The sequence below is a fragment of the Cimex lectularius genome, unplaced genomic scaffold (assembly GCF_000648675.2).
Source record: "Cimex lectularius strain Harlan isolate CLEC.00 unplaced genomic scaffold, Clec_2.1 scaffold114, whole genome shotgun sequence".
Lineage (NCBI taxonomy): Eukaryota > Metazoa > Arthropoda > Insecta > Hemiptera > Cimicidae > Cimex > Cimex lectularius.
The window spans coordinates 446,074-464,669 of NW_019392782.1; the positions used below are offsets into that span (position 1 = coordinate 446,074).

At 28.9% G+C, this 18,596-nt stretch overlaps 2 protein-coding genes across 19 annotated transcripts in view; one reads left to right on the forward strand and one right to left on the reverse strand.

Moving 5' to 3' along the window:
* Positions 1 to 18,596, reverse strand: part of LOC106661780 (gamma-aminobutyric acid receptor subunit beta) — a 231,158-nt gene that overhangs the window by 2,020 nt on the left and 210,542 nt on the right. For 9 of the 18 annotated variants that reach the window (XM_024227773.1, XM_024227772.1, XM_024227774.1 and 6 more), the window contains one exon: positions 2,797 to 2,979. The exons of 2 other annotated variants lie outside the window; for them this stretch is intronic. In XM_024227773.1, coding sequence (XP_024083541.1) covers positions 2,797 to 2,979 — 183 coding nt within the window. Of the gene's footprint in view, positions 1 to 2,796; positions 2,980 to 8,273; positions 9,238 to 16,295; positions 17,103 to 18,596 lie in introns of those variants that run through there. 7 more of the 18 variants (XM_014385490.2, XM_024227780.1, XM_024227776.1 and 4 more) reach the window with 2 other exon arrangements.
* The window catches only part of LOC106661844, a 56,566-nt gene continuing 50,159 nt past the window's right edge, over positions 12,190 to 18,596 (forward strand). The window contains exon 1 of the mRNA XM_014385558.2: positions 12,190 to 12,367. The gene's annotated coding sequence lies outside the window, so the exon portion shown is untranslated. The remainder of the gene's footprint in view (positions 12,368 to 18,596) is intronic.

Sequence of the window (18,596 nt, forward strand, 5' to 3'; positions counted from 1 at the left end):
ATGGCAATTCTTTTTTATATGGCAGAAAATTTTATTATAAATAAAATAAGGCCAAGAAAGCTATAATATTACGTTTACATAAAATTAAAAACTATTTTAAGCTTACAATGGCTCAAAGTGAAAATGAATTTATTAAATTTTTAAGGCAAATAGAAAAGCAATCTCTTTTAAAAACTAAATCTGTGTCTTTTTTGTTTATAGCCAATAAAAAAATTTGTAAATTTTTATAATGACCATGAGTCAAATTAGTGAAAAAATACTAATACTAATGTTATTAGGAAAATGATACAATGTTCAATATTAAACTTGCAAATGTTATTTAAAAAAATTACATAACTATGAAAAGTATGCTGATTGGAGGTGGATTCTTCATGTGATTTGCACAAAAAAAAAAAAAAATATATACTACTTGATATTGCATGAAACAAATAAATTGATGGAAAACAAAATAATTGTCCTACTAATGGAAACAATCTATATGTTTTTAGTTGGTCCTAGTAAAACGTAATGATTATTTAAATTGATTTATAAGTTTCATCTAAAGGATGGTTCAGATAAAAATTAGTGCCATGAACATGACTCGAACCCACGACCTTTGGCTTGATACTTGGTGCCCTAACCACTTGAGCTATTGTGGCTTCGGTCCAAGACACCCACTCATCATTCACTACACTACTTTTTCACCTCAACTACACTTTACATAAAATTTTTAAATCAATTTTGGCTTTCAAAAAGTATACCCAGGAAAATAATTAAAAAAGTAAAATTAATACATGAAAGTTGTGATAGGAACCAGACTTACTTAATTTTTTAATGACAAAACAATTTATTATTAATGTTTCAACAAAAACTAGTTGCTAAATAAGTTCAACACTAGTTCTAATCCCCATACGAAAAAAAAAAAACACAAGGAAAAATGGATAACAGACAAATTAAAAAAAAATCATATACATGAAAGTTGTTAACTTCATTAAGATAGTTCACATTGTTAAATATTCACTGCTATTAAAACAGCAATTTTGAAAATGTTAATGTGAACGGGGGTTGAATCCAGCTCAAGTCAACACAAGTTACTGAAATGCCTACCATTTTTATCAATAGGTTTTAGCCTTTGTGTACAGAGGACAAATTTCACATTGAGCCTTCACAAACTGATTTTTTGAATTATTTCATTACGACTTTTCTTTGCCTCGATAAACAAATTTACTTTTTAAAAAGTTAGCACCCAACTGTGAGTTAATAATGAATCAAACAAATCATCCCCAGTAATTAAAACAAAAATTTGTTTAAATAGCATTGTAAAATAAAATTAGTTTAAAAATTTAATCAACTGGAGTTCATTTGTTTTCTTGCATTATTACTCTCATGATAGATTGGGGAATGTTAAGTAGAATGCAATTAGAATTTTGCAGACTGCAACGAAAAATCCATTTTGATTTTATTACTAAGCTTTAAATTTTTTTACACATTTGGACCTATTTTTTTAATGAATCATATGTATTGCTTTTAGTTTTATCTACATAATACTATACTTAAACATTAATTTTGAATTTTATCCACGATAAAATTTGTACAGTTTCACTCTCTCTTTTTTAAATATTATATATTCTTTTTTTTAATAATATATTGTTCATCAATCACAAACTTTTTTCCCCTTTTAAACTCATCTATATAATATAGATTATAAAAAACATCTTGTTTAACAAGTTTATACTATCATAATTTTATATAATAATTTGTAGAATAACTAATTTTTAATTTTGCATTTTTTTATTTAAAATTTATAACTATTTTATAGTTGATATTTTCTGAAATCATCACAGTTAAACTTAAAGGCCACAAAATGCTAGAGAAATAAACTTATGTACAACTAATTTAATTGAGAAGGAATAATGAAATTATTCAAGGACTATCTAAATCCTGTAGTCAAACAGTGCTTTTAATTTAATCGTTATTATTATTATACTAAGTAGAAATCTTTTTCCTGAGTGATTACATTTATTGCTTACAAGAAAGAGATATCTCTTAAGTTTCTTCCTTTTGCCTTGTTCACTGTTAATAATATACAACAAAAGTTACAGTTGGATGGATTAAATTTTGTAAATATTGAATTTTATTTTAATGCAAAATCTTTTTAAAGTGCTTCTTTGCTTTAAAAAGAAAAAAAATCTGTAAGAATACTTTTGTTCCATTAAAGAAATTATCGTGTTAATATTAGAAAGGTGCTTTGGTTATATTTGGTTATATTATGTTATAATAGCATCTGCGTTAGTATAATATTACAATATTTTTCAAACTTTGTTTTGAAAGGTGCATTTTATTTATGCCATTTATGGCAGTCACATTTATAAAATATTTCCCCTACAACCTACTTTAGAATTTATTTAATTTAGCAGCAGTACTTAGTCACTTGCTCTCTTATTTTGCCTTAAACACAACTATCATAGTATAGTTTATTCTAGACATAATCACATTTCTTTAAACAAAAAATTAGACAAATAAATAAAATGGTATAGAAAATAATGCGAGTGATGATAAACAGTAGGAATTTTTGTATTTTTTTATAGTTTTTTTGTATAGAAATAAATGCAATTTGAGAAATGTTGTGGGAGAAGGTTGAGTTTAAAATTCAAGGAAGGTGGACTACTATATAAAATCATGGAATGAGCATTTTTTTTTTTTTTTTTTTAAATGAGCCTACTTGTCCTTCTCCAAGAAGACCAGATCATCAGCCACTACATCACTTATATGAAGGTAGATGATCCAGTACATGAGGTTAAAGCATACAAAACATACGGGAAAGACGATGCGACTGTACATGTCTATTCCACTCGGTGTGATCCCACAGATATTGTTTGACGGCTTGAGGATGTGTGGAGGCAGTGGGGGGAGTTCATCGTCTGCTTTTCCGTTTATTGTGTTCTCTAGTTTTCCTCCTTTGAAGTGAGCCTTCGGATCGTGTACCTTGTATCTCACCTCCTGTCACCAATCAGAAAATCACTTAAGTGTGCACAAAAATTATTAGAAAACAACAACAAATTTACACAATAGCAATACAACCAAGCAAATGACACACATAATGAAGACATTTGATTTGTTCAGAGACAAACTTTTTGGAAGTCTTTCTTTAGCTGGCTTTGGTGGCATTGATATGTTGTATAAAGGATAAAAAAATTCTGGAAAATAAAATATATTATTGGGATATTGCAGTGGAATTATAGCTGTGTTGGACTGCTAAATCAGATTGGCTAGGGAAAAGTATAGTTGTTACAAAGGGCAGAAAGAAGAAAAAGGTACTGAAAGATTTTTTTTTCCAAAACAACATCCTACACATAATACAGCATAACAAAGAGTTATAGAAAGAGAGAGGTTTCCAGTGCCAAAACATTTATAATATAAAAAATCTCACAAGACGATAAAAATTAAACACGAAACAAGGAATTGTGTTATCAACTGTAACAGAGCAATGTGAACGTGAGCCTCTAGTGCTAAAAGTGCAATGTGAATCCCTTGCGGAGAGCCTGAATATATCAAATATATCGGAAAAAGGATTTGCTGGGTTTTACACTGAATGGCAATAACATCAAATTAGCAACAGAATTTCCTGACTTACCTCTCACTTTTATTTACTGATGTTTTAAATTTGTCTTGATACATTCAGGTGAAATAATTGTTTGGTTGATGATAACTACTATTGAACTTTGAACATTTTTTGTCAATTGTTTTGTGTGCTCTGAGAAGTGACAATTAGTCTTAACTTTCAGGCTGATAGATTTAGATTTTAAAGTAAATGTGGGTTGAAATTGCTTTTTTGTTATAATTGATAAAATCAAGGTTTCATATTTTATTAACAGATAAAATTGGATATTAAACAAAAAGTAGCAAAAACTTAAAATTTAGGAAACAATATAAAAGAAAAAAAAACAAAAGGAGATAAATCTATAAATTTAATTGTAATAAAATTATGCTGTTAAAATTTAAATATGTGAAATTTCACTACAGCATTAATAAATACCATTCAGTCAATGTACAAACGAATAATATTTTCAACTACAATACATTCTAAACATAATGGATTTTAAAAGCGATTGATACTAGGAATATGTGTTTGAAGGTGGCAAACAGATATTTAAGAATGTATGAATTGTTTGTTGCATAATGGAAATGTATTTTCATCTCTGGCCTAAACGAAGTTGCTTAAAACGGAAAATAGAAAACCCGTTGTGTTTTTCAAACGCATTCAATTTGAACATTTCGAGTGAATTCATCTGATCAATGACTGTCCATTATTGTACTAAATTTTTATTTTAAATATACAACATACATAATTTACATTTTTTAAAATAATACTTATCATTATTCATTGACACTTATTCTTTCATCACTGTTTTATTTTTTTATTTTTTCTTAATTACAATAGTACACATAATCTTATAAATTTGTAATTTATATTGCCTTTTGTTAACACTTATTTTATTTAGAATATATGAGTTCTGAGACTCTTAACTAATATTACACTTCTCTGACAATAATAATTGTATGCCCTTTGATATTTATTTTGTTATAATCTCTAGTTTAAAAACAATCTTTTTTCGCAATAATTATACCTTGGTTATGAAATTGAAAATAATATTTGGAGTCTTTCTGCTTTTATGTTTCTTCATTGAAAAATATACTTCTCACATTCACTACTTATCATTGAAATGTCTCAAATTTAAGGCTAGTTTAGGGTGAATAATTCAATATCCATTTTAAAAAAAAATTTAATAGTGTGGGCCTGTTAGTTTTTCTTCATATTAATAGTTTGGGTCAGATCAAGTTTAATATAAAATTTTTGTGATTTATGGTTTTCAGTTAGGCTGAGCTACTAGACTATCAATTTATTTTTAAATATTTGATTTTATATGTTTTTATTCTCTATATAATTAAAAAAGTAAATTACTTTTATATAAAGATACACTTTGTCAGCATTTTTTAGCGATGGCAATAGTGGAGAATGATAGGACAACAGATAACTGACTTAACCTCCAGAAAAGAGAGAGATAACAGTGAAAATAATTTATGTAGTGTACATTTTGTTTATATTTCAAAATAATTTTTTATAGTCTTTATTGTAATATAAAAAAATGTACAATGCATAAATTATGTGACGGAGAGCATTTGCTCTCTTGTAGAGGTTAGGCTGGTTATCCACATTTCCATTCTTCACCACTGTAACCACCACTAAAGATACTGAATTTCATGTATATAAGAAAAACTGGTCAAATTAACTTTAAAAATGAATTTAACCTTTATATAATATTTTATATACTACTCTTTAATACTTTTTGGTGATTAAAAATATGCAAAGTCTTGTACAATGTTTAAAGGAACTTTTTCAATAATTAGAGTTGAATTTTTATTTAATTATAATTGCACCCGTTTCAAAAACGGTTGGACTACATTTCCATTTCAAAGTGGCGACGATATGTTAAAAAAAATTGTCCAAGGGTTTTATTTATGTGCTTTTGATTTAAAAACCCAAATTTTTCATAAAAATAGTCTGAGTATAGTAAAATAAACTGGAAAAATTTGTATCATCATTCAGTTAGTGAAAGTTGAGCAATTTGATTTTTGTAATCTGTTTTTCTACAATACAAACGTCTATATCGTTTTAAATGTTTTTAGGGCTATGCTGACAATTATCACTGTCATGAATATAATTCACAATAGTTACAAATTTTATGCTAATTTCTACCTCATTTGAGGTGTTCTACTTTATTCAAACAGTATGAGATCGTTATTCAAATAATAATTAACAATATCTCACTGCACCTTGATGTTAACAACATATTGTTATCATTTTATAAATATTTCTTTTTCTGTATATATATATTTTACAATCGAGCACATTTTTAAAGTCACATCTAATTTTTGGGTTTTTGCAATCTAATTTGGGAATCAATCAGAAAATTTTATCAAACTTTTTCATGAAGTTTTGAGTAATTTGGTCGGTATTCATGATTTGTATTAATCTTGGACCCTTTTTAGGTTGTTTTACAATTAATTCATCCAACAATCCCTTCTTACAAGTTATAATTTTAAGAATTGTATTTTTTAATCAATAAATTTATGTAATACTTAATGAAAAAAAAATTCAAACTATTTCGGTGAAATTTAAAAGGGGTTTAAGGTTATTAGAAGTTTTAAAAGGTCCGTGTGATATTGTGTAAAGAGATAATATTACTAACCCAAAAATATAAGTGAGCTTTTATTGACATACAGTTTTTTTCTTTGAAATTACACAATCTTAAAATTAACTCATCAAGATTGACAACAGACTCAGATCAATATAAAACTCATGACAGATCCATCTAAACAAATAATAAAATTTAAAAGTTAATATCACATTTAAGTTTTATTTTATTGAAATTTATTTTTCAAATGCTTGTTTGTTAAAAAAAAAAAAAATAAATAACATGGTTTATTTACGATTCATACACATTTGAGTAATTAAACTGAAGGTATTCCATATTTATTCTCAGTTTTGGCAATTGAATTATGGTCCCTGCACTGACACTATGGATATCATGACTTTTAACAAAACAAAACTGGAATGCCATAAAAGCCAGTCCAAGGATTGTTTCTCATCTACGTTCATGACACTGTTGACGCATCGCTGTAAATCCCCTTAAACATTTTTATACAATTATAATAAATATGTGATTAATAATTTATAATTAACATTTAGAATATATTTTTATAATTAATTATGAAACAGTGTTTTAGAATCTCACAAAGCGAAGAACTTTAACAAATCCACCAGTCTTCACAACTTCATCAAGTTGTCTCGTATAAATAAAATTCATTTTTTTAAAAGTTACATATTACTTTATTTACAAAGTTTTACAACTTATGGGAGTTGTAACATGGCACAGGAGACCCGAGTCTCGTATTTTTCAATGCTATTCTAAATTAATTGAACATCTTCTAATCTCTGGATAAATGCTATACAACCCACTAAAGGTGCTAGTTTGAAGTGCAACCGGTGCTTCTACACACTATAAAACATTGTTAACTTAACTTAGAAATTACAACCTTGGACTATTTGTTTTAATAATGTACACATTGAAAATTGGCTAAACCACTTGACTACTTCTTTTGAAGTTATATTTATATTTGTCATTTATTTATTTTTGGTTGAGTTGTCAAAATAATTAAAAAAAATTATTTAAAAAAAATGAATATAAGATTATTTATGGAGTAGCAACATGCTGTGTTATTCATCTGAATTAGCAGTTATTTTAAATTTTGAAAAATATTACAAATGATTAATTATTTTTCAAAACAACTCATTTCAACTTTTCAAGTTTAAGAATATATGGACAAATTTAAAATTTATTTAATTTTATCACTTTGTCCCAGTATGAGTAATTAATTTTTAATTTTGTTAAATTTGACTTCGACACTCAATAAATCGTGCAAAATGATTTATATTTTGTAAAAAAATTGACACTAATATTAAATGTGCAACGTGGTAAAACAACTATAAAATTACACAATATAATTTTAGGTTTTTTTTAGGTAACTGGGTGTAACATGTAGTTTAATTATTTTTGCGTACCTGTGTTCCACTTGCTTGCCCATCTTCTTTTGCTCTTTGATACACGATAACATGAAAAAAGAATCACATCAAGAGAATAACAAGGATCTAGTGCAAAATTGAGCACTAAAACACAATAAATTCTTAAACTTCGAATAACATTATAAATTAGAACTGAGATGTTAAAGTTTAAAACATGTCTTTGTTATAAATTCCAAGGCGATTAATTATTAAGAAATCTTCATCGTATAAAATTTATCTGATCATTTATCATACAGGCATAGTCTGGAAAAAATATATAAAAAGCTTATATTTTATTACTGCTCATTAAATCCTTGTTAATCAGTTGTCTGTCATTTTAATAACATGTCAAAACAACAATAACAATTACTCCAGATTGAACACTTTGCTAAAAAAGATTAGTTAATAATGACTTGATAAGTTAAATGATTTGCAGGTTTCTTTGGTTGCATTTTTAAGGTTTTTCCTTGAAAATTAGCGAATAACATAGGGAAAAATGTGATTTTTTAAAAATTGTCGGGTGCAAATCTTAAAAATCTATAAAATATATGTGCCATTATTTTTTATGTGATTAGAAATAAAAGAAATGTCCTCATCTTTGAAAATATATTCAGTGAGTTGTGTTATTGATTGAAATTATTTCATTTTTTAAAAGGACATTTACTTTATTTTTTTTTTGGTCACATTTTAAAAAAATAACACCTCGGACAGAGTGGCTAAAATTAGAGAGAAGATTTACTAATTCGGAACTTAAGGTGTCAGGGCTTAGCGTGAAGTCCATCGGTATAACAGCATATAGATTTTGTGCAACATGCTGGAGTTTTTGGTCACATTTATAAGTACAAAACGGCTAGAAATTACTACAACTACTTTAGAATTTCACTTATTTTGTCCTTTTTACCCCTGGTGTGTGCAAGGGGTGTTAATAATGTTTGGAAAGATTTGGCACTTGCAATTTATGAAACCAACATTCCATTTTTCCCATTGATTTTGATCAAATTGAGAATGATTAAAAAACGTATCTTTGCTATTTTATGGTCTTTTTAAAAACAGTTGTTTGTTTTGGTTTATGACCAATTACTGATGCCAAAATTTTCCATAATACACAATTAATTTATATTAGTTGATTGATCGTTATAGAATACTACTATAAACTGCTTTAAACCGTACTGTTTGGTGAAAAGCCAAAAAGAAATAAAGAAAAATATTATAACTACATTTGTGTTAAATATGAAAATTGCCAATACTGTACATTTTTTTCTTTTAATAAATTGAAGTGTTGAAGGGGCTGTGTTTAGATAGTAACGATGGATGGTATTAGCCTACTTGTCCTTTTCCAAGAAGACAAGATCATCAGCTACCACATCGCTTATGTGTAAGTAGATGATCCAGTACATGAGATTAAAACAAACAAAACATACAGGGAAGACAATTCGACTGTACTTGTCTATTCCACTGGCAGTGATTCCATAGAGCTTGTTGTAATCCTTGGTGGGCTGTAAGATGTGTTGCGGTATCGGGATCACTATTGCCGAACGGCCTGCCACCTCTTCTTCAGCTCTTCCGTTGATCGTATTTTCAAGTTTGCCCCCTTTGAAGTGGGCCTTTGGGTCGTGCAATTTGTACCTCACCTCCTGTCACCAATCAAAAAATCACTTTTACTCACACAAACAGAGAGCTCCACAAAAATCACATTTAGATTAGCACATTTGCAGTACAGCCTGCATACTGCTTTCTTTCTTTTTTTTTTTTTTTTTTTTTTTACTTTGATAGACGAGTAGTGGATTGTTTTTGTTCTTTGCTTGCATTGACACTGTATTGGACATAAATATGCTAGTGTATCGGCAGAAACAACACAATAATCAGCCATCGTGCTACTAATTTAATGTTCAACTGATATTTTAATCTAACTATGTATAAAAAAACTAACTATAAAAATGCAGGAAACAAAGCATTAAACTCAACGGATTAAATTTCTGTAGCTATCTAGTGTACCTAACATAATTAGTCAATCTTAGATAAAAAGAGAATATATATTTTAAAAAAATTTGGTTAAATGCTTGCAATAAATATAAATGCAAAAATTACCTGATTTCTTGTTGTTTTTTTGTTGATTCTCGTCTGAAAGTTTTCTGGCCATGTTAGGAGTATTAAACACATGGGTGAAAATTCGTTAAGTTTTTATTATTATTATTTAATTTAAACCAAAATACAAATACTTAAAAAACCCTTTCGGAAATGAAAGTGTTTTCTGTTTTAGTCTCCTTTATTTATAATACAATAATTTGTTGAAATCTGATGATCATGATAGAAGTAATTATTTTATTGTTAAAATGAATATAATATACACAAAATGTAGACATCACATAGAATTACAATGTATTTTTTATCAATTCATTATAGTCTAACTCCAAACTTAAACCTTTCAGTCGGTAAATGTGAATAAAATAAAATATGACAGACATAATTCTAACCCGTTGCCACATTCATTTAACAATACACACAATTAGTTTTGAAACTAACTACTACAAAAGATGGAACCATAAATACAAATGTCTCAAAATAGATTTTTTGTTTAGGAAAAACAAAAATCAATTTTTAATACGATTTTTCAAAGGCAGTCTAGTGAGCATGGTGAAAAAATAAATTATATGCTTTATTAAGCAAAATAAATAAACTTGCAAAAGAATGACATTTTATAACTTGAAAATAGTGCAAATGAAGACCCCATGATTTTCAAATTGAGCAATGTTTTTATCTTTCTTTCAGCGGGTAATAATAATTAACAAATCATCAGCATCACTGTTGCAACTAGCTGTATTTTAATGATAATCTTTAATTATTATTTTTTTTAAAGAATAGATTTATGGCATTTTGCGCTTAAAATAATTGACAAGTTACTTTTAATTGTGATAAATGTTGGATTTGTATATGTTGTCAATCAAAGAATTTTTGTGGCATTTAGTTTATTGCAATTGCACTGATCGCTTTGTTTAATTTTTATTCTTTGTAGAATAGAGAAAATTTATTTATTACAGTATAATCAAGCTTACTTAGCTTTTTTTTTTTTTAAACTGTTAAAACGCACGGTGCTGGGGAAAAACATCGGTTCATTTTTTGTACGATAAGTTAGGTGAATCAACAAAATGGCATTATGGTTTGCTCGTTCAGAGGAATATGATTAGAAGATTCACTATACTAGGGAAAAATCGTCCTTCCTGTCCTTCACACCTTTCCTACCAAGCTAATGGTGATGAAATTCGCTAAATTTTTGTGAAAAAACTATTAAAAACACCAGAATGAGATCCAAAAAAGGTTCATTAGAAAAACTGTACCCTGGACCCATCAAGAAGGCCAAATGATAATTTGAAAGAACTAACAACTTTTCTTTAAAAGCCAGAAGATTTCTGTAATATATTCAACTAGATAGAGATCCTAGATCCACACCTGGGTAACATTACATTAAACTGTATAAATTTTTGAAACATTTTAGAATGATTTTTGTAAATTTCAACAAAAACTTATTTTAATTGTTATGCATTGTAACAAACAAAATTTAATGCATTAGTATACTTTGAATTTGATTTTTTCCAAATTCGGTTTGACTCAATTGAGTTCATTCCCCTCCAGTGTCTCAAATGTATAAAAAAAAAATTTGGGCTGCCCAAATATCAAGTATCTATTTTCCGAAATTTATAAATGAGTATACAATTGTATCTATTACTATGTTTTATAAAATTTTTAAAAGGAACCATCAATTAATAGTGAGAATTAACATTTTTATACATGTTTAACCTCTTAACCTAAGGTTTGGTATGATTAGATTAGGTAGGGTTAGGGTATATTTTTCTGTGGAGCGGAGAAAATATTTGAGTATGAAGAGTGAGTTGTTTCTAGGAAGTTGCCCAGTTAGAATTTTTCATAAATTTTGAGTATCAAAAACGTAACAAAAAAGTGATTGCATGAATTTTCAATTGTTATAAAAAATTGGAACTCACTTTTTATTATATTTATAAAATTTTATCACATAAATTTGTATTCAGTTTTATGTTCCTTATGGTTACATTTAAGTATTAAAATGCCACATGAGAAATAAAATTGGTTGAAACATTTCGGTGCATTTCCATTATCTTGCTCACGTCAAAACGGTACTCTCCCTTAAATAAATATCTGAAAGAACTAGACAGCTCAACATTTGCTATAATTGTTCTGTAGCCCCTGGTTGCTTTTGCTTTTCAAAATTGTTCTAATTGGAAGTAAAATCATGGATCTGTCTATTCATTTAAATTTAATTTATATATTTGTTGACAACTATAAACTTCGAACTTATATTGGAATGGATTTTTACTTGAACCTAAAATAACTATATATGCCTGCACTGACAAAATAAATAAATAAAAAAAAATATAAAAAATGTATATATATAAAATAAAATCCCAGTTTTTCACAACCACAATATATAAATCCCATATTTAATATGTCTAAAAAATGTACACATTTCTTTCACTCACGCTTATAAAGTTTGAATTCATTTTTAAAAATTTAGAATACATGTTTAATATTACAAGGGTTATAAAATCATAATGTAAAAAGGCAGTAATATTTAATCTATTTTTCCCACTAGAAATTGCAGTATCAGTGCATGTAATCTAATCTTAATATTTGGATTCTAATTTAGAAGTTGTGCTCTTACTGAGGTTTCTAAGTGTCGAGGAAGAAGTAATTTTCCAAATTATTATTCAAAGAAAATGATATAAACACAAGGTATAATATAAACAATACAATTTATCTATAAACACGGTTTATTTTAAAGAAAGAATTTGTTTATTAATTTGTAACAGTTCATTGGTGCAATTATAGGTTTTTTCTATGAAATTAACTCTTTTTTGCATTAAATGAACCCTTTCTCATTAATTAATTTCAAATTAACATTTTTAGCTTGAAATTAACCTTTTTTAATTTCAAGTTAAGCCTTTTTTTGCATCAAATTAACCCTTTTTAATTTCAAATGAACTTTTTTTTAAACTTCAAATTAACCTTTTTCAATCTAAAATGAACCTTTTTTCATATTAACCCTTTTTAACTTTAAATTAACCTTTTTCACATCAAATTAACCCTTTTTAATTTCAAATTAACTTTTTACCTTTAAATTAATATTTTTCAATTTTTTTAGAGCATTAAAACTACTTAGAAATAAAAGAACATTAAGACTTTCTTTTTTATAGGAAATGTTTGGTTTCATGAAAGACCATATAAAATTAATTACAATGAAATTTAAAAATTATATAAAATTAAATGTAAAAACAAATTATTCTTGTTTTAATTTGAGATATTGTCCTAAATATAAAATTATTAGGCTCTTAAAATCCAATGTGACAATTATTACAATTGAAATTAACAATTATATAAAATAAAATATTCTTTCTTTAATTTGAGAATATGACAAATTGTAGTTTTTCAGACCAAAATTATTTTATATTTTCAAAAATTACGTTAAAATATGAATAATTTTTTTCAGATCCCAACTTTAAATTATTATTTTGGAAAAAATGCTCAAATTAACAATATAATCCTTTAGTTTTATATTTAATTTGTCATAATTTTTAATTATAATTGTAGCTAATCCACGAGGTCGTGTCTTACACAGTGTCCTCTCCGCCCAACGCCTCAACTTCATATCTCCCTGATCCTACATATTGGCCCACTGCTACTAACAAACGCCCAGATCTCCTAGACTTCTCCTTCTAGATCCTAACTCTCTTCACGTCACCACCATGTTTGTACATTGAATGATCTCTCATCGGATCATAGTCCTGTTCTATTAACTGTCGACACCTTTCCCATTCCAACTGCCCCTAGAGCTACATTAATACACAGTCCCATAGACTGGAAACAATTTGGAATACACTTGGAACAGAAAATAAGTCTCAAACCCCCCCCCCCCTTAAAACACACCAAGAAATAGACACTGCAATCGAAAAATTCACATTATGAATAACTGAATCCATCAGTGATTCAACAATTCACACACATCCACAAAACACATTAACACATTCTCAGCACATTAACATACCACTTTATATTCGCTTTCTTATACGATCAAAAAGACAAACTCGTAAAGAATGGCAAAGAACACCCTTCAGATAAACAAAAACTGAATAAATTAACACATCAGCTAACTGAATTGCAAGCATATCGCTCTGACCGATTCAGACAATTTACACTAACAATAGAAAACAAATCGCTCTGGGCGGCAGCTAAAGATCTTCTGTCTTACCACAAAATATCTACCCCGCTTTGCCAAGTCGACGGCAGTTGGGCCAAGTCAGATGAGGAAAAAGCGAATGCTTTTGCCTCTTACCTGAACACAGTGTTCACCCCACATGTCAACATCATAGACCATACTTATTCACAACTTATCAAGAAATATTTACACTCAACGATTCCATTATCCCTCCCTCCTAAAGTTTTTTCTGATGTTCATTCTACCGTGCGACACCTAAAATCCAAGAAAGCTCCAGGTTTTGATCTTATTACCCCAAAAATTCTTCAACACCTTCCCGAAAAAGCCATCATATTCATTACATACCTATTTAATTCTGTTCTTCGTACAACCTACTTCCCTATAGCTTGGAAGCACTCGTATATTCGAATGTTCCCTAAGCCAAAAAAGCCAACACATTGTACTATTTCATACAGGCCAGTAAGTGTACTACCTACTTTGGGTAAAATTTTAGAAAAACTATTGAAAAGAATTCTATCGATTCTAAATTCTCAGAACATAATCCCAGACTGTCAATTTGGTTTTCGCAACCGTCACTCAATTGTCCAGCAGTGTCACTGTGTGGTAGACATTATTTCCTCCTCCCTTGAGATGGGACAGTACTGTTCCGAAGCCTTTCTTGACGTAAGCCAAGCTTTTGATGTTTGGCACCCAGGCCTGCTGTTCATGCTCAGTGGCATCCTACCATCCACCTACTATCTCATACTGCACAGTGACTTCACTGACCAATTCTTCCAAGTCAGTGAAGGCCATTCCCTCTCTGCATATTTTCCTATCCTCAGGGTAGCGTTCTGGCCCACTATACCAAGTTTTCACAACTAACATGCCATCTCATCCCGAAACCATCTCATTCACATTTGCAGATGATACGGCAATTCTCTCTAGCAACTCCAACCTCGTCATACCTTCACTCTTCGTAAAAAGATATTCCTCTGTTTTCTTAAATAATATTCCCCTCCCCCAACTACGGACATGGAGCGCTACTGTGGACTGTACATTGACAAACACCTGACGTGGAATCCTCACACACGACTGAAACGTCAGGAGGTTATGACATGATACAGAGTTCTTGCACGACTTCTTGACAAAAATAAAAGGCTGCTTTACAACACCATAGTTAAGCCGATTTGGATTTACAGACTGAAAGTGTGGGGTTCAGCCAAACATTTCAACATCCACCGCATTCAAACAACCCAGTCTTTAATACCATGAAAAATATTTTTCATTGAACATTAACATTTATAGTTTTTATTGGAAAAATACTTGTTACCTACTTTAAAGTAGTTGTAATGTACTACAAATTAAAAAAAAATTATAATTAATTTTCATATGGTCTTTGAAACCTGTCAGTCAAAACCAGCCCTAATAGAGAGACCAGAATGATTATAAATTTGCCTAACCGCAGCAAGGTTAAAAAACTTTATCACAGTTCACAAAAGCTGCAATCTTGTTAAGCAACAAGGCAATAAATGTAATGCTAAATTGAACCTGAGTTTTAACACTATTATGGTGTTATGTTACTGACATCAACAATTTTTTGGCGCAAAAAGTATGTCCTCATGATTCAACTGTTGTTGATGAACTAAAAGTTGAATGAAATCTGTCGAGAAAACCAACAGAGTCGATCAACGTTTTAGTTGAAGTCATGAGTCATTGTCAAATTGAAGCATGTTTGGAAACATGTTCACATCACAGTCACTCTGCTCATGATTACTCATGATTTAAGAACCAGCCTGATGATGATGAGATTCGATTAATATAAAACTGAAAGAGAAAATGTGTTAAAGTCGTATAAATGTAAAAGAAATGGAAATTGCAGGACTTACTATTGTTATTTTGAAGAAAAAAAAAACATTCAATGATTTGCAAATCAAATTTTTCAATTAAAAAATTTCAATGAAAAACTACATATTTCATTCAATTTTAGTTGATCTATAAAAGTTGAACTGTGAGAACGTGCCTTATTGACAAAAATATATCTTAAAAATTTAATGACATTTTTTTTCAAAAAATGTAACGAGTAAAAGTCAATAACCGATAAAAATAATAAATAAAATAAAACGTCTTACTGTAATTTAAAGTCCAAAAACGTGCCATTTTCAATACTTTGAACTTGTTCTTTTTTTAACTTTGCATTAATTATGGATTAAAAAGATACTTATTTTTAAATTCTTTAACTAAACCATGTTTATATGATAAGTTTAAATATTTTAATTAATTAAAATTTTAATTTTATTGATAAATTTCTAAATTCATGTCTAACATTAGCCTATTCACTAAAAAAATCAACTTTTCATAAATTATTATCAACGTTATAAAATTAAACAATAAAAATTTAAAAACAACACAATTTTATACAAAATAATAATTTTGTTTCTTATTGCAAAATAGAATTACATGATTATTACAGATTTCACATATTATGTTGTCAATTTTACCATTTTTACTCTATAGTAATATTCGTGCAAATGTTAAATATGTGTTTAAATAATTGTTTATACCTATAGAAAATATTAGCTTGCCTAAGTGATAAAAGAAGGCGTATGAATATTTTTTATAACGTTAAAAGTGCATTAACGTGTTATTAAGCGACCGTTTATTTTAGTCTCAATTACAAAATTACCGAAAACTATTTTAGAATTTATGCCACATTTTATTATGTCTTCAACCTTTGTTTAGAAGTGTTGTAATAAATAAAGCATCGTAATGCTGGCTTATTTTAAGTCCAATTTATGGAACTGTGCTATGACATTTTATGTTGTCAAGTTTAATTCTAATTGTATTTAATTGCAGTAAAAAAAAAAAAAATAAAGACAAGTATCCTAAATCCGAATGAGAATAAGGCTGGAAGTAAATATTAACTGACACGATAAACAAAACCACACCACAATTATCTGGTTCGGTTTTATCGCGCGATGAACATCCGAGTTATTCTTCCTGCACACGGACGAGGTCATCCGCAACAACATCACTTATGTGCAGATAAATAATCCAGTACATGAGATTGAAGCATACAAAGCATACGGGGAAGACAATGCGGCTGTACTTGTCTATATCACTTGGTGTGATCCCGTACAGCTTGTTGTAGTCTTTCGTAGATTGTATAAGGTGTTGAGTAAGAGGCCCTGCCTCTTCGTCCGCTCGCCCGTTGATCGTGTTCTCGAGGGTTCCTCCTTTGAAATGGGCCTTCGGGTCGTGGACTTTGTATCTCACCTCCTGCCACCAATCAAAAAATCACTTAAAAGTGGCCGAGAAAAATAGTCACATTAAAAAAAAAACCAAAAATAAATAATTAAAAAAAAAGAAAAACATAATTTTTAAAAAGAAAATGCAACATTCCTTAAAAGATTGTACCGATATTACTATTTTAAGCTTGCTTGTTTAACAGGATGTTGACATCCAGTCTACCTCACCTTTATTCTTTCTGTTTTTTCTGTTTTTGAGAGAAAAAAAAGTTTTCATGCATGTCAATTTTGAAAACCACCCAGATGGGGTTTTGCATTCGTAATTCCTAGTTGATTAGCATTCTATTATCTTAAAACTACTGTTCTAATGCTTGGATCATGTGCCTTCACTATGTGAGATTTCAAAAATTCATGCGGATTATTAAAAATAAAAAAATAAAGATTCAAACTCATAAAATATGCATTTGCTAAGTTTTGGTTTATCACCATTGTACTTTCTTCTTTCCTTTTCATTTGAAGATTCTTATAAACTATTCCTTAGAGTATTTACAATATACATTAGAATGTTAGAACCATTTTAAGTTTCACACTGTCACCTCACACATTCTCGGATGTATACTGATTCTGACCTGAAAAGCCGTCACCTTAAAAAGATTCCCACCATACACACTACATGCACAAGATTCCCTCTCTTTACATGCACTCAAGCGCCAGTCGAAAGTAATAAAAGTGCTTAGTCTCATATTTGTACCGGTTCATGAAGATTGCTACAGCACTCGTCATCAGCGAGATAGTTTTTTTTCATTGTATTTACAAATGTACAATCGTCCCCATTGAGAGAATATATTGAATGGCAAGGCAGTCGAGCATTGAAAATGAATGTGAATATTGAAGTGACCATGGTTTGTAGGTTTGTAGTAACACGATGGCTCTTTCATCGACACGGCTGAATGTGAAAACATTAAAAAAGTGTTTGTTACATCTTTTATGTTTGTATACCACCATATATAAAAATACATTTCAATATACAACAAAACCAAATATTTATGAAATGATTTTTTTTTTTTAACTTAAGAAAGGATTTGAGTTAAATGAAGGAGTTATGATTGAGTAATCTATTCTACAATGATTTTAAGGATGATTTTGAATGGAAAGAAGAATGACACATGAAACTAGGTTTGTTACTTGGACTTATAACCATGAAGTTGAGTGTCATATAAGATTAAAAGATCAATTTTTGAGCTCCTCAACAAAATTACATCATTGTATTGTAAAAAATGAAAATAATCAACCCAACAATCTAGATTAAAACATAGGCTATGAAAGAATCAAAGGAAAAGGCGAGTGAAATTGGGTGGGTATGAATGAATGACAATTGAAAGATATGACATGAGAATGTCAAAATAAAAAAAGATATATGAAGTATGGCATGTACACAAGCTGAAATAAATGAAGAAAAAAAAAAACTACTTCCATGTAGTTATATTCATTGTATCTTTGTCCCTCCAAAGAGGTTAATATCTAA